Below are 26,911 nucleotides of genomic sequence, written 5' to 3'. Positions count from 1 at the left end.
ATTTGTTGAACAAGACCTGAGCAGCTTTTTGGACATTAAGTCAAATTTCGAGCCTTGCACTAAATTGCTGCTGTTAACAGGCTGAGGTACAGAGTACGGCTGGTTTTCTATCAGGTATGCTGGTGTGACAGACAAGAAGGATATGGAACCACCTGGTAGTGTGTTCATGCATGTAATTTATGGCATATGTGACACCAGTATGTGTAATTGTGAGAATGTGTAGCTTCATGCACTCTTGGTTGTGCTCATTAGTCTAATAAGACATTGGTATGTGCTCATTACCACATGTAGAGAGCCGTCATGGAGCAAACGTAAGGTCACAGAGGAAGGCAACAAAGAGTGTGTAGTACATAATGTGTCCTCTTGTACCATCTGTGGTCCAAACGTGTGCTGAAATCAAAGAATCTTTACTGCACGGGTTGTACGAGCAGTAAAAGCCTTTGAAAGCCATACAGAAGGGCCTCATATTCAATTCACTTAATGACCAGTCCAGCCCTTTATCCTGGCTCCTAGGAAACTCAGCCTGTATAAAGAGATGAAACAAAACCTGTTCAAAACAGCATCCTGCTTTATACAGAAAAACAATTCACTCAGCATTGCAAACATATTTTTAGAGGCTTTATCCACCCTACATAACAACACACAACCTTCAGAGAAGTATGTTTAGCCATTCACTGACTTTTTTTCTTGGGGTGATTTAATTAAAGTAGTCTTTTTCTAAATTAATTCTCAAATTGATGAAAAAAAACTTAAATAAAAACTACTGAGAACACTCAGAAAACTTGAGAACAGTCTATTCACTCAATAAAACTTCACAAATGATACTTAAAAAATTAATTACCACTGTCTGCCTCACTCTGCATACGGCTCATTCTTCTAAAAAACAGCAGCCACCTAAATAAAAGACAGCATTGTAGATACTGAAATTAAAGTATAAATCCATGTCATTAAAAGAAAGCACTGGTAATAAAGCCAAATAACAGACCAAAGATTGATATGCTGTTACATACTTACATACAACACCACACACGCAAACATCATGAGGTACTTTCTATAGAGAGACGGTTCGATAACTGTGAACAACAGTAACTATAAGTCTTGAGCAAGCTGGGTTTTGCCTGGAAAGGTTACCTGGATTAACTGACTTTCAGTCATTTGTTAGAGCCTGTGGTTACAAAAACTAATGAAAATGGAAAGTCCTCCTAGATATTCTTTCACAGAACATAGCTGATGATTAAACTTTAAATGAAATGGACGCTTTCCATTTCAACAGCTGATGCAACTACTACAACCATAGTTTCATCAGGCTGAAAGTTGCCAGCATACAGGGTCACTAGTTAATGTTTTGGAAAGTGCTGCATCTTCCCACTCTAGCTTCCCTGCTCTTGGCATTGTGGGTAGACATTAATAGAAATATTTATAATTTATTTTACTGCACAGTGATTCTGGTGCTGAATAGCAAGAGTGAAAAGGAATATTTCGTTCTTTAGTGGGGTTGTGTGAGTTGTAAGTCACTAGTAATAGTACTCATTACAATGACTGGTGATCAGCTCCTTCCTCTTAATGGGAAACTTTAGGGCTGCAGTTTTCAACAGACATAGCTGAGCCTACCATGTAATGTGGGTCATTTTGAGGAACTCCCACCAAACCTCTCACCTTGGTTTGAGTGTACCCCAAAATGAGCATTTTTTCACACTTAACATTGCCATCAGAAAGCTAATTTGTTTTTGCATTTGTGTTATAAAAAGCCACTTCCTTGCTTAAAGCGAGAAACAAAGACTAATAACAACCTCAATCCTCTAAACTAGTTAAACACATGTTACCTTAGCTTAGCTTGGCACATGGCTTGGTAGCTCTCCTAAATCTAAAGTCTATTTTTAAACCCTAAAGTCTGACACTTTTTTTTAATGTGTCTATTAACTCTGTCTGAAATGAATCATCAAACCGTTCCTTTTGAAAGTTAATAGCTCAACAGAGTCAGACAAGTTTCAAAGAAACATCTGTGATAGGAATACTTAAAACTGAAAAATAACCCATGGGAGTTTTTGAATGCTAACAAATTAATCATTCAACTTTGTCATGGTTGCTTGAAGTTCTAATAGCAAGTGTTGTAACAGATTCATCAAAATTCCCAGGAGCATGTTTTACTTTCTCTTAGAGAGAGATAAAAGAAACTCTCAGTGGGAGATTGCACTGATTTACAACAGCTATTCAAACATCACCGAGCTTGAATGTCACATCAGGACTGCAGTTCATCTTCCAATTTAAATTTTAAGTTGCCCTTCTTTAAAGCTTGTTGTACTTTTTTTGACTGTGATTTGGAAACAGACTTTTTTCATTAAGGCGACGTGGTGATTTATACCAAGGGGGTTTTCTTATCCATTTTATGTGACTCAGGAGTCGCTAGCTGCTTCAACACATCTGAATTTTACTGCGTAATTATGATAGCTCATGGTTTTGAACACTTAATTCAGCTTCAAGGTGTAAAACCTCCCATCAGACACCTCAGGTGATGACATTGATGCTGATCATGCGGTTCTTCACAGTACACAGGTCTAACTAACCACCTCCCCTCCCTTCCTCTCCCTCTCTCCCTCTTTCATTCTCTTGCTGTCTTTCTTGCTATCTCTCTGTCTCCTGTTTCAAGCATTAGCTGCTTAGCATGCCGCTCATGTGTCGTCCTTGCAGACATGACTAATACATGGAACACACAATATATCTGCCAGTCAGAGCCAGCTAGACGTGCGTGGGCGAGAGCTCTTTCACATTTACCTTTAGTACGTGCCTAATGAGATAGTTTCATTTGCTATATATACATAAGCCCAAGAATTCTAACATATGAAACAAGTTGACACGCACACTCACACATACACACACACAGGTTTTCTCATCTCTCAGTTGATTGTCCTTCACCTGATGAGTTTTAACCTATCAGTGCTGAGATTCCTGTGGTTTTGCTGATGTTCCAGTGCAGTGTTCCCTCTCAGTGAGCCGGCACTTCGCCACAGGGCTGGTCACGCTAATAAAGACCCTTTGAACTGAACCGAATTGACTTGAGACATGCGAAGAAAAGGGGAGGAGAAGAAAAAAAGAGCAATGGACTCAGGAACAAAGACCAAAAGAAAGGAAGGGATAATGAAAGGTTTTGTCCTACAGGTAAAAGACCTGCTGTTCTTTTTCTGCCGCCCTTGCTTACATGAATAATGAAAGGCTATGCAGGCTGGATGGGTTCCTGGATAAGGGCAGATGATGTCTTTAGATTATGCTGGTTTCAACCTTCATTTTGATTTTTAAGGTCGTGCTCATGGGGCATTTGACATTATGACTTCTGACATTTCAAAGAAGTAGGCAGTACACCTAACTTTGGCATTTATAGGATTTTTTTCAGGGGGGATATTACATTGAAGAGAGGGAAAAGTGACAAAGGTCTGCTTTGACCCCTTCTCTGACTCTTATGTCACTTCTTAAGCATAGCCAGACTTCATGTATTGCCTTACTCTCCAACCATCCTGCACCTCTAACTATTCCTCTAAAGGCAACTAGAGTCAACGTCAAGTCTCATGACTCTCTTGTTGTGTAATACTATCTTATTCATGTCCATCAAAACATCCTGTTCAACACACCTCACCCACATTCTGAAAAAAAATATTTCATGAAACTGATTCATAGCGATCAATAAAGAGTTTATGTAGGACCTGGTCCCAGATTGGCAAAAAGGCTATCATCAGAACGAGACTGAGTGTCAATCAAGCAGTCAATTAAGGCACAACAAGAAGGCACATCCACGAGCAGGAAAAAACCCACGGGCTGTGTGCATTAGTTACTGTACCACTGATGAAGCAATGTGACATCTTGTGTGTGGGCCCGCGGCGGCTCCAAGGCCTGAAGAGGCTGTCTAGTCCGACTAATGAGGATGGAGAGAGAGGTCAGAGATGAAAGCCAATCTAAATAAGGACCTTGATATGACTTTTACGTTGTGTCATAGTGTGTCACTGTGCACGTGTGTGTATAAGTGTGTGTATGTGTGTATATGTGTGCTCGGAGGTGGTGTCCTCCCACCTTCCTGCTGTTATGTTATGACTGGCGTCCTCGCTCCAAGCCCACTGTCAACAGGAGGTGTCATCCACACAGCACAGCCATCAGCGCTGTGCTGGCTGCATCCTGCAACACTGACAGAGATGGACACACCTTCACAAAAACACTCAGACTTAATGTTTGCGAAATACACACACCCACACACCCTAATGTACTCCTTATTAGGCATTCCGCCAGCATAGAAAATACAGGACACGCACATGCCTCCACATTCTTCCCGCTCTGTCAGTTCTGCCACCGGCCGTTGGTGAGTGTCCATGTTATGCAAACTCAGAACAAAACGCTGTCAGAGACTGTAAGTGTGTGTCAGTTCACCTGACAGGAGCAGAGGGCTGTCTTCCTCCCTCACTTTCCCATTTTTCTTCACTTCAGGCTCATCCATCCTGAGGCGGACTCTTTACAGCACTTAAATTCAACTGGAGTTGACATACACTCACCTAACATCCACACATTCCTTGTTTCTGTCTATCTTCTTTACACAGACCTTCATTTACACCCAACAGCTGTTGGACTTTTTAGAAATGAAACCTACTATTTAAATCATAGGCTCTGAACTATCTGCACAGGTTCTCTAATAGCCGACCTTAATATGTTTTTTTTTGTCTTTAATTTCCCTGCTAAGCGGGGATCTGAATTAAAGCTTGCCTGTCTAACGTGGCATGCAGAGAACTCTTTTGGCGCGCTACCATAGCTTTAATACAAGGCTTAGCAGCCACAGTGGAGTTGTTAAGCAGCATACTAGCTGAATGTTAACCAACAGTGTGTTGCCAGGAGGTCTTGTTGTAAGTGTAGCTGTCAGAAAGAACAGGTACTAAACCCCGCACTGGGGCCTGGAACAAACACACAACAGATGAGCAGCTGATTAAGGAGAGAGTGCTGCACAGAAGAATGAAGGTGACATGAGCACACTTGAACTGTTCCCTGGGTTGTTGTGGAGACTGTTTTCACGGGATAGAGGGAGGATTTGAAAGTGTGCTCTTGGTGGGCATATCTTTTGATGGTAATGCGTAAATGTGTGTGTGGGCTGTCACAGACATGCTGCACACAGCGCTCCTTTGGTGTGTCAGTGTTTGCAGATACAACGTGGGTGTATGTTTCAGTTTCCCCAGGAAGTGTAAGTTCACTCCTCTGACTCTTATTAATAAAGTCGCTTTCTTTGAATCAATATGCAGGCGTCCTGGCTGGCCCAACAGCTGAAAGAGTTTGTCTGCTGTTGTTATTTTAGCCTGCTGGCCTGTACGATAGGATCATCTAAGACTTCTCTGCTTCCATTATAGTGAGATCGGGTTTGCCTTTACATGGCTGTGTATAAGAAGCAGGACTCCACTTTGTTGCATTTCGAGCCATCTCACCTAGCAGCCTGTTCTTTGAAGGTGCTTCTCACTGCCTCACTGGCTTCACTGTACAACAAATGAGTTGTTTAAGTTGTTTTCAGTGCTGCAGGAATGTGATTGTTTCTGCAGCTCCTGACACAGACGGCAGCATGAAAGACACCCCATCTTTTGAAGCACTGTTTCTGTATATTCACTGAGTTCAGGCAGAAATTGGGGTTCTTGCTGCATCTACGGATGTGAGACCCACTGGTCAATCATTGTGACTCACACAACAACAGGACCTGCGTAGGACAACTGAAACGCATAAGATGAATCAGTAGCAGCGCTGGCGTGCTTTATCTCCCAGCCATGACAGCGTCTTTGTGATCAGCCAGTTTGTCCCCACATTCAGAGGTGGAAAACATTGCCAGGAAAAACAGTGTTGAAGCTAATTAGGTGTTGGAATAATTCAAAAGAAAAGAGCATGTTGACAACATAAACACGCTGTTGCTTTTATCTGAGAGCAATGCTTCACTTCTAAAGCTAGAGAGGACACAAACAACAAGAGGTGGACTCTTGCAGCAACGCCCTCGGTCCATCTGTATTTGCAAGTCTGATTGCCGGCCATGCGTACAGATGTTACTGCTGCGAGCTTTTGACCTGGCCACATGGTGCGTGTATGCTGAGTGGCTTCAATCTATTACACCATAGCCCCGAGTGAAACCTGAGGGTAAAGCCTTCATACATTGATGAGAGCTCATGGGGCTTGTTGGAGCCTCGGGTGGCATGACACAGACTCGCACAAGCAGGCATGAGCATGCACACTCACACACAAACGCAGGCGGACAGTTACAATGTGTCCACAACCTGTTCAGCCACCCGCATGCTCTCTAGAAGCATCCCTCATCGCATCCCTTTCTGGACAGGGTCGGCATGTCAACTAGCTGACTGAAAAAAGGGGGAATAAGATAGATCTGGGTGGTGTGTGGGTCTTTGTGTGCGTGTGTTTGTGTGTGTTTGTGTGTGTCTGAGTGTGTGTTAGCTGTAGGGCTTTGTTTGTACATTAGGCTGAAGTCCTGCATCACTCATTCCAGCAAGACACATCAAAGAGACAGAGCCCGATGCTGCCCCTGCCCGTCGACCATATACGGTTCGTCCTGCATCATTCAGGCTTTGGTTTAGCCCATTAGAGAAAGTAGGACAGAGCTGGGTCCTGATGACCATATTTGGCCCCGGCTCTGTCCCCTGCAGCCATCTTGCCTGGCTCCTCCGCATGCTGCCAGGGCACTGCTGCTCTGCTCCTTCCCTCATCATCGTCTATCCTCATTTCCTCTTATTTCTTCCTCTTCTCCTTCTCTTCCCCCCTTCCACCCCTAGAAAATAACTCTTCTTATCCCCCTCTTGGTTTCTCTTTCTGCTCACTCTGCCCCTTATCACTCCCTCCCCCTCCTCCTCTCCCTTGCTCATCCTGTTACTTCGCTGTTTTGTCTTTTCTCCCCAAACCCCACTTCTTCCGCTCATCCTCCTCCTCCCCGCTTCACCCCTCTTTACTGCTTCCTTTGTTCTTCCCCTCTTCATTACTTCCTGTGTTTTCCCCCCTTTCTCCCTTATCCTTTCCCAGCAGGAAGCAGTGCACATCCAGGTTTACTCCGCTGGTTGTGTACACAGAGTCGGCTCCACTGGCCCCTGGCCTATTCTGGCTCCATCACTGTGCTCCTAATCAGCCCTGCTGCATGGTGCACACGTGTTTGCAAACTCATTAACGAAAACACATCCTCACATGTGTGCACAGACACTTTTGTTATGTATGAGTCTGTGTGAGTGTTTAGCCTACATCTGCACCCCCACACTCACACTTCCATACACACACACTCAATTTGTGTGAGAACATTAATACCCCCCCACACACACTCACATTTTCTCTCTCCTTCCACCTCCTGGTGGCGGGTTTGATCGCCTGGAAAATGAATACTAAATGCAGGGCAAAATGGCTGGCAGGGATCACCTTGGCTGCGTTAGAGCTCACCGCCTTCTCAATGCAGGCATGAAACTGGAGCACCTCCACACCTCCATATCTCCCTGCTCAGATATTCCTCGACTCCACAGCTTGGTGAGGAGACACAAAGTGATAGTTGGCTTTTGTTTTGCAATTTGGAGTCTGAGTACAGAGGAGAGTGGCTCCTCCTGCGCCCTGGCTGTAGCATTCCCTCTGAGCCCTAATGCTTTCCTCAGACTGAGAAGAAAACACACACACACACACACAAACCCACACACACACACACACACATACACACAGAAACTATTTAATTTCCCCAATAGCTGGGAATCAAAGGAGGTTGAGGAGCTAGCTGAGGACTGAGCCAGTTGGGAGTAGATCTTCCTGAGGCTGAAGGAAGCTGTTAGGGATCCAGTCATACATACACACACACACACACACACACACACACACACACACACACACACACACACACACACACACACACACACACACACACACACACACACACACACACACACACACACACACACACACACACACACACTTTCTTTAGTACAGTTGAATGTTTTCACTTGATTTTTTATTATTGACTTCAGTTTAATTTCTAACAATGAACCGCAAATGTAGTAACATATTTCATAGAAAGACAGAATTACAACTCATCTCTGCGGGATCATTTGATTTCACATTTTTCAGCACAACCAATCTCATTACTAGACCAGTGGGGGTGTACTAAAAAAACTATCCATCTTAAGTTGTAAGTGTGTGCTTTAGTGGAGAAGGGGTATGCAGTGGAGGATTTTGGGTTGTGGGTTTAGTGGGTTAGATGTGACTTTGAGGCTCAAGTCGTCACATTTTGAGTCTTACCTTGTTGAACACTGAGGACAGAGACTGTATATCTGATGAAGCAACCTGATTTGCTGTCTTAATCTGAGCTTGATTTTCTTCAATTTTTATGCTGTTCCTAAAAGTAGAAAGCTGCAACACAAAAAGAAAATAAAGCTACCTTAAGGTTCAACCTTGCATGGCTGAGTTAATAAAGTATCTCTGCTTGGAAACTCAAAAGCATGCAGAGACACAGGTGCACACACTGAGTTCCTACATCCGAAACATGAATCACATCTCCAAAGAATTTAAGGCAATAACAGAAACTCATTGTCAGTAACCAACTCCACTCTGTCCACTCAGTCCATCTGCTTTCAAACAACGGTGTAAAAAGGTTAGAGCGAAAAATGAACAATTAAGGCCCTTTGCCATGGCTTATTGTGTGTGTTTAATGCTTGCATGTGTGTAGCAGGAGAGCAGCAGTGTTTACTTTACAGCCATGCCTGCATGTTTATATGTGATTATGAATCTTTTTATGTATACGAGATGTAGCTCGGCAACCGTGTGTTTGTGTCCAAGTGTTTGTGTTTGTGAGTGGGTTGTGTTTGCTTCTGTTATCAATCCGGTCCAGACGACAGAAGCTCTTTAGTGGAGAGTTAGTTCAGTTTAGCATGAAGATGAGGCCTGCACGCGCCAGTCTTTCTTTGCAAGGTTCATTTCTGAGTGTGTTTGTGTGTCAATGAGTGTGTGTGTGCGGTGTGTGTGTGTGGTCTTTGATGTCAGCTGGTGGCTGCTTGTGTTTGCAGATGCTAGCGTTAAGTAATCAGAAAACACAATCACTCTGATCTATTCCTGAACCTCTGCCATTATATATAGCATTCTCCTCATCCACCCACAACCTCTCTCCATTTCTCTACCTCTCCCACAAACACACACATTTTCTCGATTTCTCCCTCTGTTTTCCATCTCTCTTCTGCCTCTGCCACTCCTCATCTCTGTCCTCCATCTCCAACTCCCACACTCACTCCATCTCTGTGTTTTGTTATATATTACTGCTCTCTGTTGTTTGTCTTGGGTCTCTGGACATTTTTCTTGTCATCTCTCTTTTTTCCACTGTTCTTTCACCCGCTGCCCCCGAGCCCTGCACTCCTCATCACTAACACCCCCCTCCCCATCCTCGGCCTTTCTACCCCTCTCCTCGCTCCCTCTCCTCTCTTTAACATCCCTCCTTTACCCTTGCTGTCCTCCTCTTCTCCTGCCTTTTTGCCTTCCATCACATGTGTGGATGCTGTCAGAGGGGGAGTATTGATTGCACGCTTGGATGACAGGCACGGTAATGGACGACTTGGAGAGTGTGTGTGTCTGCGTGTGTGTTGGTGGAGATGGGGGGTGTTTAAGGAGCAGTCATGGCAATAACTCACCTGACCAAGCGGTCGGCTGCCGGGCGGGCAGGCAGGCGGAGTGAGAGGTGCTGCAGCACGCGGCACAACTTGACAGGCTGCATTTGAAAGCAACTGAGTCAAATATAGGGCAACTTTGAAATCACACCCCATTTATTCCTCTGGGAACTCGTTTTTTGACCAGACGCACCAAGTGAAAATGCTGGCAATAAAACGGACGAGTAATTCCAATGCCTGCTGTTCCTGGTCTCCCCTGCCGCCATGTTATATTGTTTTACATTTATCTCAGACATGCAGGATATCAAAAGTGCTGTTTTCAAAAACACATTTCGCTTTGTTGTCTCTAAATCCTGAGCCATGCTTCTAAATAATCAACTCTGCAGCGTGGACAGACACACTCTATAAGACATGCACCGCAGTTAAAATGCTAATACGGGTGATTCAATTAAAACGATCTCTTTTCCATAGCCCATAACACCCTTTTGTGGCTTTTGTGTCCACTCTTTTATGGATTATTATGAAAACACAGAGTTTTGTTTCCTTTCTCTCAGGCAGTTTTGGACATTGTCATAATAATTTCAGATTTCTGTGCAGCAGCTCCTTTGACAGTGGAATAGCTTTTGTTTTATGGTGCTGATCTAATAGAGACAGTCTGTGACATTTGGATTCAGGCTTAATGCTGTTAGAAATACTTTACATTGATATATAAAACCTAATTCTGTTCCATGTGCTGCATGACAGCAGCCTAATTAAATGATGTCTATGCACACCAGTATGATACAGAATCCAGCATCACAAACATCGCACACAGAAGTGTTATTATCATTCCTCCTGGCGTAGTGCCTCACACCATACATAAACACAAGCAAATGCACAGGAACAACACTGTGATTTGGCATTAGCACATAATTTATCACTTTCATCCTCAAACTGCATCATTTCTAGTTAATTTCATTCAATCTGTGTTGAAAAGCAAAAATACAATTGCAGCTGTTTTACATGAAAAAGCTGATAGTCCACTACAAACAGTAATCCAAATAAATGAGCAATTGTATAAACACACATTTGTCATACATAATTAAGTCTGAAGTGACCCAGATCAAGTGATGTGAATGAGTGGTTCTAGCTCGAGTTGTAAGCTATATAAAAAAAATCAATGTGGATATTCATAATTCTGTGGTTAGTTTTGAAACTTCTAAGGCTAATGTACCATGGGCTAACTCAATGTATTATGCATTTATTCACCAGTGCTTGGTACTGATTTTCTGAACAATGAGGCAAACAAAATGCTAATCCTGCATTAAATATGCTGCTGTTGCATAAATACTCAGATAGTCATTGCTTTTAGCATATGCTACCATCCATTAGCATAGAACAGGCAGAGAGATAACCAATGATTTAGCATGAGGAAACTGGACTGAATGTACTGCTGCAGTGTTTGACCACTTCATTGACCTTGTGAAGGTAACACTGCGGTCATGGACACACACACAGCATGAAAGTGACCCACACTTACACAGAAAAATAGGCAGTCTAGCAATTTGTTTTCCTCTTATATTTGTGCGTCTCTTCTGCAGTGATGTAGTTCTCTGGCTCTGCTGAAATACGGGTAGGAGGCAGACGACTCAATCTGTGCTGGGGGGGAGCGACATTGAATATTGACTAAGGGGTGGAATCAGGGGTCAAATGACTAGAAATTATTTGTCACTTGTCAGATACAATGGTTTTCATCATGCGAGCTGCCATTGTTCCATCTCAGACCTCTGGCCTCCATTTTCCTGCCACTGACCTTCGACTATTACCCATCATCTTGAATTGAAGTTAAGAGCTTAATGCTCTGTGCAGTTAAAGATACAGGGTGTAGAAGTATTTGGTGATGTCTTGGGGACAGGATCTGGACTTAAAACACTAGCATGCTTACCCACACCCTGGTGAAGCTGCAGAAAGCGATGTTGGCCTTTGAGAAAAAGAAGCTGCCGTGATGCATTGAAGTTCAGTTTTTACCATCAAAAAATCCCAGTTAAACAAATCCTTTATTGCACAACAATCAACCAATATCCCTCTTCTTCTAGTCTTTTTCCAGCTGCCATCACTTTAATGCAGGAATGTGTATGGCCTATGCTGATCTATTTTGTGTCCCTGTAGAAACATGGCGGTGCAGATGATGACCTTCATGAAGGAGTATCCATTTATTATATAGAATAAAATATAATTTCAAATTTAGAAAAAAAAAAACATACTAACCTCTCATATCCAACATCCAAAAACTCTAATTTCTTTGGAAGTGATTCATATTCTTTAATGAAGCAGTCATGCTTGATCAATTTTGTTTTCTTTTATGTCTCCCTTAAAACACCTATAAGGATTATTGTTGCCTCTTTGGACAAAGTCATACTTCTTATATCTTTTGTATCCTATTGTTTACAGACTTTTTAACAATAGATTGTCAGATGGTTGGATTTACTTTTGAAGGTTATAAAGACCCATTGGTAAGTAACTTGCAGTACCAACACTGACAGAAGATGTCCTGCTTTAACAATGAAGATAATTTTTCATCACATTATTCTGTAGAAGAGCAATAGAAACTGAAGTCTGTGACATTTTTTTGTATCGTGTGTGTATCTGGGAAACTTCTTGATTTTGGTTCACCTTATACAGCAGATGCTGTTTGAAGTGAAATTCAAAGACGGGAAAGTGTATTTGAAAATATCAGCTTCAACCGCAAAGCCGTTGAAGGTCCCATATTTTGCTCCTTTTCTGCAGTTTAATATGGATCATTCATGTCTTCATGAAATGGTAGTAACATGTTTTGGTCCAAAAAGCTAATTTATCAAGCACGGCAGCATTGTTTCCAGGCTCTCGTAGCCCCTCTGTTCAGAACGGTCTGATTTAGTGGGCGTGACCTTCATATGTAAATGAGCCACCGCTGATACCGCCCCGCTCTTCAGCGTCACTAAGAGCAGCGCAACGAGCTCCGAATGCACTATGTAACATTATAGGCTAAAACAACAGGCTAACCGCTGCTAAAGTTAGCATCCTGAAGCTAACACAGAGACAGGGGGGACACTGAGGAAAAGCTCTTAACATCTGCTCCACAGCACACAGCATTTAAAATACTCACATTTCCCGGGTCCGAGGTTTGTTTGCAGATCTGCTCCAGTGGACCAATCAGGTCAGACTTGCTCTTGATTGGTCAAAAAAGGGAATCGCTGACGTCGGCAAATCCTGGAAATTCCAAACAGCTCGTTTTAGGTCAGGATTTTGCATTCACAAGCACTGCTAAGTTCAGGTTTGTTCATTAAATATGACATTTTGTGGGCTGGGAGGAAAGCCAAAGACTCACAAATTTCACTAAAAGACTTAATAAAGTGATTTTTGCATAATATGGTAACTTTAAATCTAAACAGAGTTAATGAATTGGTTTCTTTGTTGTGAAGGTGTACTAAATATGCATCTCTATATATACACCTTTAATGAAAAAAAAAATGCAAAGGTTTGTGTTTAACAAACTCAGATAACATTTATTCAAGCAAAGATAGAAACTTGAATATTTTAACACTTTGAGTGTTATTTGTGTGTGCTCAGATTGATAGCCTTCTCCTTAACAACAATGCAATTGAAAGCATTCAACTTCCAACAGCATGGAAAATTAACTTGTGTTCAGAGATCACGCTGATAAGTGAATCGTGAAAAAGTCCTCACTTTGATTCAATCCCTTTTTGTTTCCCCTTTAGACCTGAGAGGTAGAGAAAAGGGAGAAAATGCATCTTGCCTGTGGCATCTGAAAACAATCTGAGCATGTCGTTGTTGGTAATGCATTTAGCCCAGATGGTGACACAAATAAAAAGATTTTTATGCAAAACTGATGCACAACAACATCTTGAAAGTGCCCAGTCACTCCTTATTTCTGTATTTTGCTGAATGCTGCGGCCCCCCTCTCTCTTTCTGCAGTCAGTCCCTATCAGGCCTAATATTCTGATGTCTCGTGTTGAGCTGAGATGACCAATTTCAGACTCAGTCATGGGTGACAGAATTATACAACATATTGAGTAGACATGCAGCGTACTCAGGAAAACTGTGAAATATTTTAGGGTAATAAAGCTCTGTTAAGCACCCAGCATTAGCTTCTGGTCACACCACAAATCTTAAAAGATAATTATATGACTAATTTGATCTGATTAATATGTATGGCAGCCGGTTGAATCGCTCAGCAAGGCAAACATCAATCAGAGCTGGACAAACTATCCCTGGGCAATTTAGATAACATTAATACCGATAAATTCTACTTTTATTTCATATGAAACTGTTTTAATCTGAAACAAGCAGCCATAGTGGAACTTATGCTCAGCCAGGGGATTAGTTAAATAAAATATGTTTGGATAAAAGCATTTGTCGTGGTCAGTGTTAAAATAGGGATGTTTATGCAATTATGGTTTATAATCTAACAGAGAAAAACTGAAACAGAAGTATAAATCTGATATAATAATTAGATTAAAAGGGTAATTTATGGCTGAACATAAGCAGAAAACTGGAAAGTCATTACATTGTGTTTGTTGCCTCCTCCAGCATCGTGGCATTTCCTATGCATTTAAACCGCCCCACAATCTGGCATTATTAAAGATTATTCTCCTGGCATTTCCACTGTGCTGGTTATTGCAGAGTGCAGAATGAAAGACAACACGAGGAGGAGAGGGAATGACATCAGCCAAGGTCAGTGGCTGTATTCATAGCCATGTTGTTTCCAACATGAAAAAGAAAAAACCCTCGGGGCTCCATTGTGTTATCCTATCGCTCCTGTGACCTTTTTAAAATGGATAGTGCTGTTTTTTCCCTTGTTTTAATGAAACTGCTCATAAATAATTTGATCAATTATGTAATCCAATACAGCCACCAGGAGAGCACCAAAGGTTTGTTCTCCCAAAGTGGTAAACAAAACTAGAGTTCTGCTTTAGATTGTTTGGATAGTTTCAAGTGTTTTTTTTCCTAAAATTTAAGAAAGTGGGATAGAACCATTTTTTCGATGACAGTCAGTTTTTCGCTGTACTAACATGAAGGCCGGAGTCAGGATTATCTGTTAAGACGCAGAATTTAGATTGTCGCTGAGTCAACACAGATTGGCGCTGTCTGGAGCCGCACAACATTATTCACGGCTTATATTCTCCATCTGGCACTGATGCAAAGTTCTCAGCTATTTTAGCTGGAGCGTCAGAAGTAGAAATGTATTTTCATGCGATTATCCCAAGGCACACTCACAAAACAATGTCAGATGAAGGAACATGAAGTAAACAAGATAATTACAACATTTGTTTTCAATAAATTAGATTATTTTTTCATCTGCTGCCTGGTGCTTGCTTAACTTATAAATGTGTTACAGTTCCAAATTAACAAGGCAATGTATGAAGAAGGCTTTGATTTAGCTCGGAGGTTGAACAAGCAAGTACTTACGAATGTTAATTACTAATAAAACACCAGCAATGTTAATTTGTGATTCTATCGTTTCCATGATTAACCTAAATTCCTGTCGATGGGGAAACATTCTCTGAAAGCACATTTTTATTATTTCTCACTGACTCCCTCACAGCCTGTCCTCATACCTGCAGCGATCATAAAAATATATCCTGATGATTCAAGTGCTATCATCCTATTACTCATCCATGCATACTTTTTAAAGCAGAGGACTGACGTCTCCCTTAGTTCTTTGTGAAAGTCTTAAATGAAAGAGCGGAAAGAAATCCTCAGAACAAACATGATGTAACGCTTTGTTTTTCCTCAGGATTTGAACCTTGGCATTCTGTATAAATAGTCAACAATTGAACTCTACAAGAGAGCACCATCTTTCCTCTCCTGTATGAGAACAGTGACTTGGCCTACATATTTTTGTCTTTGCGTAGTCACTTTGCATAGTTGCAAGTGAATCCTTTTTTCAGATGTTGAACCGAGTCTGAGAAGTGCAGTCAGAGAGAATTTGTCTCCTGCCCGGGGCGGCTGAAAACAAACCAAATTTGAGCATGCTGCTTTCTGTGGAGCAAATTAGCACAGACGAAAACACAAACCAGAAGCCCCACATGTAAACTTGAATCACAAGAGCACTTCCACAGCACTCCGTTTCCCCTTGTTTTCTGAGTTTTTTTAGTCTCACTCCATCAGTAATCGGCTCGTACTGATCTCAGATGACCAATTTTAGACGTGGTCGTGGGTGACAGAATTACACAACGATCTGGAGTGTCTGAGTGGGCATGCAACATGTCCGAGTCATACAGTACGCACACCCGAGTCAGCGCAGAGTGAACGCTTGCTCCCAGTCACGTAGCAAAAACACATTCCTTGTGTTTCTGCCTGTGACTGTAAAAGCTTAGTCAGTCACACGCACACACACACGTACACACTGCATGAGTGACGAAGCCACGCCTCATATGACCAGTGAGCCCTGACTCCTTGATCTCTCATTTACCTGTTCCATCACTGTCTCCCTCTCCACTCTTACACTCTCTCCATCCCTCTCACACTCCTCCCCGCTCCCACTCCCTCCTCCTCTCGTCCTCAGCTCTGTTGCCACGGCAGCAAAACCTGACAATGAGAGAGAAAGAGACAGAGTAAATGCCATCTGAGTCGTTTAATCCAAAACATGTATGTGTGTAGATGCATGAGGTAAAATGTATTTGAAATATTTCTAAGTATCTGTTGCATGTGTGTATTGTGCCCGTGTGTCTCTCTGTTGGTTGCGTGGGTGTCTAAGTGGGAGAGTTGCGTGGAGTCAGTTCAGCGGTTCATCACAGTGCTGTGGCAGTGCGAAGGCAAATACTCTACCTTTGTCTGTCTCACTGCATAAAACAGTTCTATTTCTGATTTTTGTTTCATGTTCACTGTAGATATATCTGGTTATTTTGCGGCAATGTTACTTTAGGAGCATTAAGTAATTCACAAACACGTCTGTGTTAAAAAGCCTTTTATGCTCTGACTGCTCACTGCTAACTCAATGTGCTCTCTGACGTGGTTTCTCTCACTCTAAATATTCACAATCAGCTGCAATTTACTGATTTAAATGAAGTCAAATCCAATTCAAGATTTTGGTAAAGCCAAATAAAACATCCAAATATCTAATTGGGCTTCACAGGCTCATACCGCTGCTGCTTAGCTCTGTGAAAAGATTCAGGGAAATACTATTCACAAACTCAAAAGCTCTCCAGTGTAAAAATATGAAAAAAAAAACACTGAAAGAAGCCTCAAGAGAGACAATTCAAAAAGACATCCCTCCTCCTCCTCCTCCTCCTCGGTTGGCCAGGAGGAAAGAGAAAACTAGGAACAAAGAGCAAAAACTGTAACAGTTAGTGAAAACCAAAACACAGGAGGTGTGTAGTCCAAAAAACAACAACAAATATGTACTACCTCTTTGATTTAAATCCCCAAGACCCAACCTGTACCCTCCATTAATGTTGAAAGTGAAGTCACTCACTTTGACGTCTGCCTCGTAGCCAACACTGATTCAAATTGACAGCGCTCTATTTGCACTCGGACATTGTTCTCTTCATAGTGACATGTGTAATAATATCACTCTTATATTTCCAAGGCTCTGCTCTATATGAAAATTTTAGCTCCACAAATAAGCCAAGGGGTGAGTGAGTTCACAGAGAGCACCCTAATTGTGTTTTGACTCCTCTTCTTATGAAAGCCTCGGCTGCAACAAGTTAGACCTGCGTCGACAGCTAGTAGCACCAAATTGTGCATCTTTTTTAAACAGCTTCTGGGGAGAGTGATGCATTGAGTTTGCCCAGCCCACATGCACTGATCTGAACAGCATGTGGTACATATGCATGCAGAAAGGCGGAAATGCAAATTTGCTGCTGGCCTGTACCAACAGATAACACACAAGCTTGCATTGGGGCGCAGATGTAGAGAAAAAAACACGAAAATGTCCCTTCCTCGAGAGTTGCTGTATATTTGTGTGTGTGTGTGTGTGTGCGTGTGTGCGTGTGTGTGTATGTTTTTTTGTGTGTGACATACTCGGATGTGACAGTGTCACAGGAGCATGGTGGTTCCCCAAGCAGACGGTGTCACTGACTGAGGGCCTCTTTGTCAAGGAGAACACTGGAAAGAATTTATCCATGTCCAATGAAAAGAGAAAGAAAGGGGGGAGGGGGGAGTAAGGGGGAGGAGGGGGGGCTGTAACAGAGAAAGTGCACTGCTGAGATTGAAGAGACCTGAGAGAGCTAAGATGGAAAGAGAGAGCAGAGAGAGGTCAGTAAAGAGACACTGTTCCTGAGGAGCAGAGACAAAACAGATAGCAGCTGAGTGAGAGGAGACACAGAGGTGGAGGTTTGGGGGAAGAAAGAGACAAAATGAGTGATCAAAATGTCTGCAGCCCTGCCAAAGGGAGGACAATGTGCAGATGTACAGGAAGTCAGTGGGAGTAACAGTGACACAGAGAGCTTTTGGTTATAGTGACTGGGACTGGTCACTTTCACCTGACGGAAGTGACAATGTGGTAATAACTCAACACATTTAAGAAAGCTTTAAATGAGGTGTTAATTACATTATTACCTCTGCCCAAGAGGTTATGTGTTTTGGAAGAATTTATATAACTCAAAAAGTAACGAACTAATTTTGATGAAATCTTCAGGAAATGTTTAAAATGGGATAAGGAAGAAGTGATAAAATTTTGGACGTGATCCGGATCCAGGATTTTTTAAAGGATTCTTTATCATTGTGAGATAGGGTCGTTTTCACCATATGTGTATATAACTCCATAATAATAATAATAATACTAAATGGTCGGATTGCTTTGGAAAACAATACAAGACAAGGTCATGATCATTTCTGGCAGATGTAAAAGTACGATCCGTATCCCGGCAAAATTCTGGATGCTAAGATCTGGAATATGAAATATGTACTGGGTCATCACAATTTTCATCACTGTCAGGTAACAAATTATCGCACAAACCTGCAACTGACACCAAATTGTCGCAGTCTGCTGAAAGAGAGTATAACATTAAAGTAGGACTAATGTGTTGGGTGACAATCACTATATGCTTGGCGGAGGTCTGAGCTATAAAACAGGAAAGTATTCCCTTGTTGAACACTGCTTAAGATGCTCTAGATGCTACCTCTGCTAGTGTTAGCTACATTCAGAAAACCAGTTTTACTTTGTTTACCTGCAGACTGCATCCTGTGTTTTGACATCTTTCGTTGTGCTCACTGTACAGTTTGTATAGTCATTTCCTACAGTTAGATTAGTCAGTAAGTGAGGACTAAAATATCTGTTTTAACTGACTAAAAATATGTTGCTTTTGAACATCCCTGGTTTATTCTGTGACTCTGGGCAATTTTCCCAGCCTTGCCAAATCTAAGTTGATTTGATAGAAACTGGACTGGAGTCGCAATCTTGTGCACTAGAACAAATAGTTTGTGGGCTTAAAAGTCTTTTTTTGTCATTGTTTTGTACAAATTGGAAAGAATTTAGTTTTGTACTCCCTTAGAAAAATCAGCCTGTTCCTTTCAGCATAAATTCCTCTGCCTGAAAAAAATAAAAAAATGAAAAAATTTAAAACAGAAGGGCTGAACTCCTAACATTAGAAAAGCTGGAAAAAAGCAATTTATTTGACAATTTCACTTGACGGAAGAAATTCTCGACTATTCACTAAAATCTTTGGGTTTAAAATTTCTTTCCTTCCAAATTCAACTCCACTTCTGAGGCAGTAGTTTGTGATGTTGCTGTGTTGTTTGTTAGATGATTTTATTCTTCTCCCTTGACAGGGGTGAAATAAACTCTGCTCTGAAACAAACATTCACACTGTGAGCTTCTCAAGGTTGTGTTTATTGCACTCTAGTTGAAATGAATTGCTTTATTTTCCACAGCTATTGTCGTGCGTATCTTCAGAAAACCTAATCCTATATTTTAATGCAGACTGTGCAGACCCTGTTAGGAGTTATCACATGACTAAATCTTTGTGTGTGAAAGATTGTTGAAATGTCAGATCTATACCTTAAAAGCCTGTAACACTGGCATTAAGGTGGAAAAATGAGGCTTAAAAAGATGAAAAACTGAAACAACAGACACTTTAAATTGCCGTTTGGAGTGTGCCTGTTTGAATAGTCTGGTTACCTTTCCAGGGTGTACTCTTCTTTCCCAATGACAGCTAAGACAGGCTCAGGCCCCCCTGTGACCCCATGTGGGTTAGGTGGTATAGACAATGGATGGATGTAACACTGGGTTTGAGAAACAGAGATGCTTGTATAGATAGAGGACAAAGGTAAGATAAAAGAGAAAGAGATGGCAAGATTAAAGAGGTACATGTCACTGTAGAGGAGTCTGAGGAGTGTGAGAGTACGAAGTGAAAATGCTGAGTCAATGTGACCAAGAGCATGTGCTGCTGCTTTTATATTAGATTCAGACACAAAGTACTAAACACTTAATCCTACAAAAAGCCAACAGGGGTGAGGGAAAGGTCCTTGGTATTTTTCCACTCTCAAAATGACAGTGCTTACACACAGGCACACATGCACGAAAACAAGAAATCCACGCAGACACACACACTACAAACTGACCACCCAGCTCATCCAGACTGTCTGGGTGTTAAAAATCACTCTGAAATGATCTGACCGTGCTCATTCAGGGACCACTGACAGTCTCCAGCCAACAATGACTGTTAATTTTGACAAAAAAATGAGCAACACAACACTTGTGTTCCAGCATGGCTGGCGGTACAGTCGTCTTAAATCCGCAGCCGCTGAAGCCGTTCCACTTGCAAATTCAATTATGGGAATGATTCATCCTTCCATTATGATAACTGTCAGATTTTCTTGTGTCTTACAATAAGGCATAAGGAGGAAAAACAAATGATTCGCCAGCCCCCCCACAGACATCCTTCTCCTTCTCCTTCTCCTCACCCCCCCTTGAGCGGCTTTTCTCCCTCAGAGTTCTTTTTGTCTTTCTTCCCTCACCCCTCTTTTTCTCCTTTTCCACTCCTCCCCTGCTATCGCTCATCCTGCTTCCCCTGCCTCAGTCTGCGTTCATCCTTTCCCTTTTCTGCCCTGGGGTATAATGCAAGATAGCATTCCCACGTTTTCTGATTTCTCTGTAACCCCCCCCCATGCCTCTCTCCCTTTTTTTCTGGCCCTCCCTTTGCTTCCTCTCCCTCATCCTCCACACATCCCTGCTTCTCCCTCACGCTCCCTCCAGATAATTAAGATCTCTGATTTTACGGTTTTCTCTTTCATAATAGGCACTGCAGACACAGCAAGCAAGCCGCCAAGTCTCCTTCACACACACACACACACACGCACATTAGGCATAGAACACACACAAATATACATATGCTTTCATACACACACACTAAGATGAATGCATGCAGCAAACAACTAAATCTCCAACTGGGATGACTCCCCTCTCTCCCTTTCTATCCTCTCTCTTTTTTTATTCTCCCTCTTGCACAGGCACACGCACATAAACTCACACAGCTAGTCAGGATATTTTATGTATTTTTGCATTTGTGTGTCTCGGTGATGCCAGCATGCGGCTTGACTTACAGCAGGGTGCAGAATGAAAGCGAGCGAGGGGGGCTAGGAGCCGTGTTTTTCTGTACAGCTCAGACAAGTCTGGCTCTGCTCGGGCCTCTCGCTGCTCTGGCTCCCTGCAGACTGACACCCGACTGCTACAGGGACTCAGTCATGTACAACTACTGCAACAGAGCCAGACACACAGTCCTTGCAAATTAAACACAGCTATTGTATCTCGCTGTTTGCTCTTTCTACATCTCTGACTTGCACTTGTCTCCCTGACTCCCTTCCACTTCAACAACCACATTTTAGCCTCCCTTCACTCTCCTGCAGTGAGACAAAAGGTATCATTAATCCAGACATGCAAAACTGCTTTGTTGGAAGCTGGTCATTTATAGTTCAGCTGAATTTCAAGAGCACTGCTAGTCCCTGATATTACTTTTTCGATTTTTATGACACTAAGGCACCTTTTCGAAATTAAATCTTAAACTTTATCATTTCAAGACATGAGAACAAAAAATAAATCAGAAAAGCACTCAGAGAGTGCAGACCTCTGCCAAGCATATTGTGATTGTCACGCAACACTTTAGTCCTACTTTAATGTTACACTCCCTTTCAGCAGACTAATACAATTTGACGTTAGTTGCAGGTTTGTACGATAATTTGTTACCTGATAGTGTTGAAAATTTTACTTCATATTATGGATGTTAGTGTCCAGAATATTGGCAGGATCTGGATTGTACTTTTTCATCTGTTGGAAATTATGGTGACCTTGTCTTGTATTGTTTTCCAAAGCAATCCAACCATTTATTGTGGAGTTATATACCCATATGGTGAAAATGGCCCTATCTCACAATGATAAAAAATCCTTTAAAAAATATCCTGGATCCAGACGGTGATCCATATCACTTCCAAAATGTAATCTCTTCTTCTTAATCCCATTTTGAACATTTCCTGAAAATTTTATCAAGATCAGTTTGTTACTTTTTGAGTTATGTTGTTCACAGACAGACAGACAAACTCTCCCGAAAACATAACCTCCTTGGCGGAGGTAATTAAGAGCCAGGATGCAAGATCTAAGATTTAAACTCTACAACTGAATAAAAAAATAAATTAGAATATTATGACTGCTTAAAAAGTAGATTAACAAGTTTAAAACCTTTAAGAGATAAAGTGATAGCGCACACTGTACATATGGGATTTTTTAGATAAATACTTTTAGGACCACACGTTGCTCCAGGATTTCATAAGACACATCAGGTAGTTTGGCAGTTTTATCTGCACATCAGAAAAAATGATTGTAAAACTATTACACTTTTTGTCAACAGGTAAATCCATCTAAATGTAATCCTTGAGGTAGATATGAGAATGAAATGTTTCATTTGTAAGAACACATTGTGACAAACATGGTTTCCCCATGTGAGTTATTGTGGCTCCATGTGATAGAACAGGCTGTCCCTCGTATATTTTATTACATTCATAATAAATGTCTGCAACTATTGTCGACAAGGGTCTTTAATGTTGCAGCTCCTGTAAATGAAGAGGAGCAGATTTTAATGACTTAATGTACTGTACGAGTATTAATCTTGTTCTCTAACAATGCATCATCCCCTATAGACTGAAAAAATATTTTGTACTGCAAGTCAAACCCTTTTTTCAGTTGAAACAGTAGGGTATAACTCAAGTTTAAAAGTGTAGAGTAAAATATCATGGAGAATATTGAAGAAGTATGTGAAAATACAGCACTTGCGTAAATGTACTTTGTTACTTTTCAGTGCCGCTCTCCTGCTTCTTTGTCTCTATCCTGCTCTGCGTCTCTCTGTCTGCAGAAACACTTTCCAATCTCTTCTCTCTGTATTCAATTTTGTTCTTTTATTCCCCCGTCGTGCCCGGCCCATTCCCTCTCTGCTTCTTTTTTCACTTATTCTCCTTACTTCTATCACAGCTCCCCCCCCCCTCTTCTTCTTCTTCTTCTCCACGGAGTATAGATGCTGTAATCTTCGCTGTCTAATGCTGTCGATAGCACTCAATAACAATGAAACAGCACCGGTTCCATCCTACCATTGATGAAGGCATAGGATCTTATTCGTCATCACAGCAATCTGCTTCTTGGTAATAGCCAATCAGATGGCTCCTGTGAAAATGCAGCACTCCCATGATAGGTTCCTCCATTGTTTTGATTGACTGCACCTGAGGGCCCGCCACTTCGGCTGGCCTCGATCAATACACCATCACACTCAGGCTGGCCATACATGTCCTGTAATAAACACTCAGATCAGGACACACACTCGAATACACACACTTTGGTGTAGGGTAAATTGAGAAAGAGACCGTTGGTGCTGTGAGAAAACACAATACAGTTGTATTAACCAACAAGATGGAGTGCTGTGCTGCAAAATATACAGCAGTGTACCACATAGTGATCTCACTGTGTGGTCTGAATAATCAGCTCTTTCTATACATCATTATGCACATGTGCACAAATATGAAAACAGCATGGAAATCTTAAACCTTTTGGTGCTCTTGCAACTTATTTGCGGACATTTCGATGCTGTGCTGAAACAAGAATAGTTGATTGGAAACAATGAAAACTACTCCCACTATGTGCCTGTTATTCTATGTTGTGTCACCCATACAGATGGCCTTGCATAAGCCTTTCCTCTGTTCATCCTGAGCTGCAGGAACAATAATGAGAGCAACACCACCATCTGTACAGCGGGGCGCATGTCATTAGTATTACAGACATGTCCCCACACATGCTTGCCACGCCAAACCTGACGATGAAATGTGAAATATAAGAGGGAGAAAGGAAGTTCAGTAGTTGCATGGAGGGTAAAGAACAAAAGGAAAAAAACAAGGTGGTATGTGAAGTGGGATTTAAAGGCTAGGATTGCAGTTTTTCTCATTTTTTTCAAGGGCTTTAAACATCAAAGTGGTTTGAAAGGTGAGCATGGTGTAAACAAAAACAAATTACAGATCACAAAGAAAAAAGCTTTAAGGAAGCGGTAGGGTTTATTTTTCTACACAGTGACCGACAATCAACACCATCTGTTTCTTTGATGTACACATGCTGAGCCTGTACCAAGTGGCAACCGCCGGTCGTGAGAAATGAGGCTGATGAGTGATGTGCATCTTATTATGCAACTTTAAACCACAGCGAAACTAACATAAAAGCAAAAAGAAATCAATTCCATTACATCGGTATATTACAGATTTAGACTATCAAGCTATCATATTCCAGCCAACCTGTCATGTGTCTGAGTAAACTGACACATGATGTTGGAAGCACTTGTCTTTCTGTTTTCTGACTTCAAAAGGGCAGTTTTGTCTCTTATGCACCAAAAATTGTGCTGTTGGTAGAAATAGGAAGTTGAATTTAAAGCAGAGGAATGCAGTTTTTTCTCGTATTTTTAATCATCAAAGCTGTAAAAAAAGGTGAGCAGAAAAAAAAGAAAAAGAAAAGGACTTCAAAATAGAGGAGAGGGATACACGCTCAACACATCATCACCTTCTTTGATATACAGTACGTCTTCACAAACCCACAGTATGGCTCAATTGTTTTTTGGTTGAAAGGGTCTAAGGTCAGCCTTCTGCGTCTCCTGCATTGCCCTGTTTACAGCTGTAAGGGTCAATTGCAGGTCAAGAACTGAGTCGTTCAGCTGTCTGTCAGAGCTGTCGTAAGATCAAGCTGATGACCCGGACTCCCCGGGCCACCATCACCAGCATCTCCATCTCCAGCCCCACCTCTCCCTCAGCCTTCCTGTCTGTCAGTTACACAAGGCTCTTCTTCCTCCTCCTCCTCCATCTCCTCCTCTCCTGTGTCTTCTTTCCTTCCTTCTCCACCCTTGTCAGGTTGTCAGTCAGAGCAAGGCTTTGTCACTTCAGGAAAGGGCTGTTAAATACTCAGCTTGAGCTCAGCTGGGCTCTGTGTGTGCTCTTTTTTGTGTGTTTGTATCTTTAAGGGTTGAGATGGGGGTTAGAACAAATGAAAAGGTTCAAGTTAATGTGTATTAAAATATATGTATATGTATCTGTATGTATGTATGTATGTATGTATGTATGTATTTATATATCTATCCATCTAGCTATCTAGTTTTCTAACGTGCATATATTGAAGGTTGTTTTGTTTTGTTTTGTATGTGTGAGTCTCAGTAAGTGTTCCTTCTTGAGAAAGCCTTCCAGTTTACATTTATGCTTGTTTGCATGTGTCCATATGTTTGTGCCAGTTGTTGTGATGTTGTCTTTGAACCCATGGAGATCTCTTCAAGGCTGAGTCCTGTCACTTCTAAACAGCACTCTTTCCACAGGAGACATAAAGGGAGACGTGCAGTGTATTTTATTTGACAGGCTGTATGCACGAGCTGCCTTTGTGATATGACAGTGAACATCTCCATGGCTGAATATGAAAAAAAAAAATCCACTATACCTGCCATCAATTTACAATATGCTCCCTCTACATTAAAGTGTGACAGAGCAAACAGAAGATAAGCTCCAGGATGACAATTTAAAGAGAGACTTTGTGTTCAAGGAGAGCAAATACGTGCCTGGTAGCTTGCAGTAATATGTTTCCTCCTCCTCCACTCCTGCAGGTGGTGGTACAGGCAGCCAGCAGACCGTTCTCCATGAGGAGCAGTAGAAGATGCCGGCTCTGCCAGCACTGCTGCTGTCAATACGCTTCCTCTCCTTCCTGCTAGTCACCATGCCGCCACGCTCCCTCAGTCAGGCCCCCCTGCTCTCCTCCGTCCGCATGGGTGAGTGGTCGGTCATCCTACTCAACAAAAAGTTCTTCTCAAAGTTCAACACCAAACTTCTCAGTGTTTGTCAAAGCCTGCTTTTGTGTGTCAAAGACAGATTTGCAAACTTCAGCAGTAAATTGGAGAAAGACTGCCAGAAAGAGCACTTTATAGCTGAATTAGTGCCAATAAATTACCTGTGTCTAAACTGTCTGTTCAATGAAGTGTCTCATCATCCGAAGTGTAATTGACAGCTATAATTTAGTAAGTCTTTTTAAATGTTTCTCTGAAGTCACTCAAAAAAAGAAAAAAATACCAGGTGCAAGACTAGCTGAAAGCAGCATAAAGGCCTCAACACTATTCTGAGATGTTTTAAACAGTTATCGGGATTGGATTTAAGTGTAGAAATCACACCCATACGGCCCCAATGGACGTTTTCTGCAAGCACCAAAGATTTTGTCCAATTAAAACAAAGCTGAGACACTTTGGACATCATCTCTAAAAACAGATTCTGCGGAATAAAGAGAATAAAAAGTCTGCATGCAAGCGATAATTGGTGCTGTATTTAGAAGTGTTGTGCTTTTTCTTAGTTCGGGTGGTATCATCCATTAGGTTTCAAGGGCTTAGGTCATCACTTGATAAGACTCTGTGGAAGCAAAAGAGACAGAACACCAAAGCACTTACATGATCCTGGAACTGATCGGCTATCATCTGACGAGGATTTAACTTTTATTAACTGACTAAGAGTCTGTCAGTCAATTTGCGAGGTGATGGGAGTCTTGGCCTCAGATTTCTTTATTTCTCATTGAAGTATGCCAAGAAAAAAAGCTGCTGTTTCCAGCTAAGGCTTTGTCTGATGGATTCCAGGTTTCTTCAATGTAAATGTATGGTAAACAAGTTGTTCTGAGGCAATGAAAAACAACTTCCACAAAAAATTTCATCAAATAGTAAAATGATACTTATGATCATTTTTAACTGCAGTTAATGTTGTTGTAATGATATTGTTTTGATCTCAAATCCCTGTTTTATTTAGATTATGTTAAAATCCCTTTT

The 26,911-nt window shown here is 41.7% G+C and overlaps 1 protein-coding gene across 3 annotated transcripts in view; it reads left to right on the top strand.

Annotated features, from left to right (window-relative positions):
* Positions 1 to 26,911, top strand: part of grik5 (glutamate receptor, ionotropic, kainate 5) — a 93,261-nt gene that overhangs the window by 26,510 nt on the left and 39,840 nt on the right. For all 3 annotated transcript variants that reach the window (XM_074682650.1, XM_074682648.1, XM_074682649.1), the window contains one exon: positions 25,715 to 25,876. In XM_074682650.1, coding sequence (XP_074538751.1) covers positions 25,765 to 25,876 — 112 coding nt within the window. In that variant the 5' untranslated portion in view covers positions 25,715 to 25,764. The remainder of the gene's footprint in view (positions 1 to 25,714; positions 25,877 to 26,911) is intronic.

This window comes from Halichoeres trimaculatus, unplaced genomic scaffold, assembly GCF_033239565.1.
Source record: "Halichoeres trimaculatus isolate MK-OKI-2021-1 unplaced genomic scaffold, fHalTri1.1 fHalTri1_scaffold_12, whole genome shotgun sequence".
Lineage (NCBI taxonomy): Eukaryota > Metazoa > Chordata > Actinopteri > Labriformes > Labridae > Halichoeres > Halichoeres trimaculatus.
This window is presented reverse-complemented; position numbering and strand designations above follow the sequence as displayed.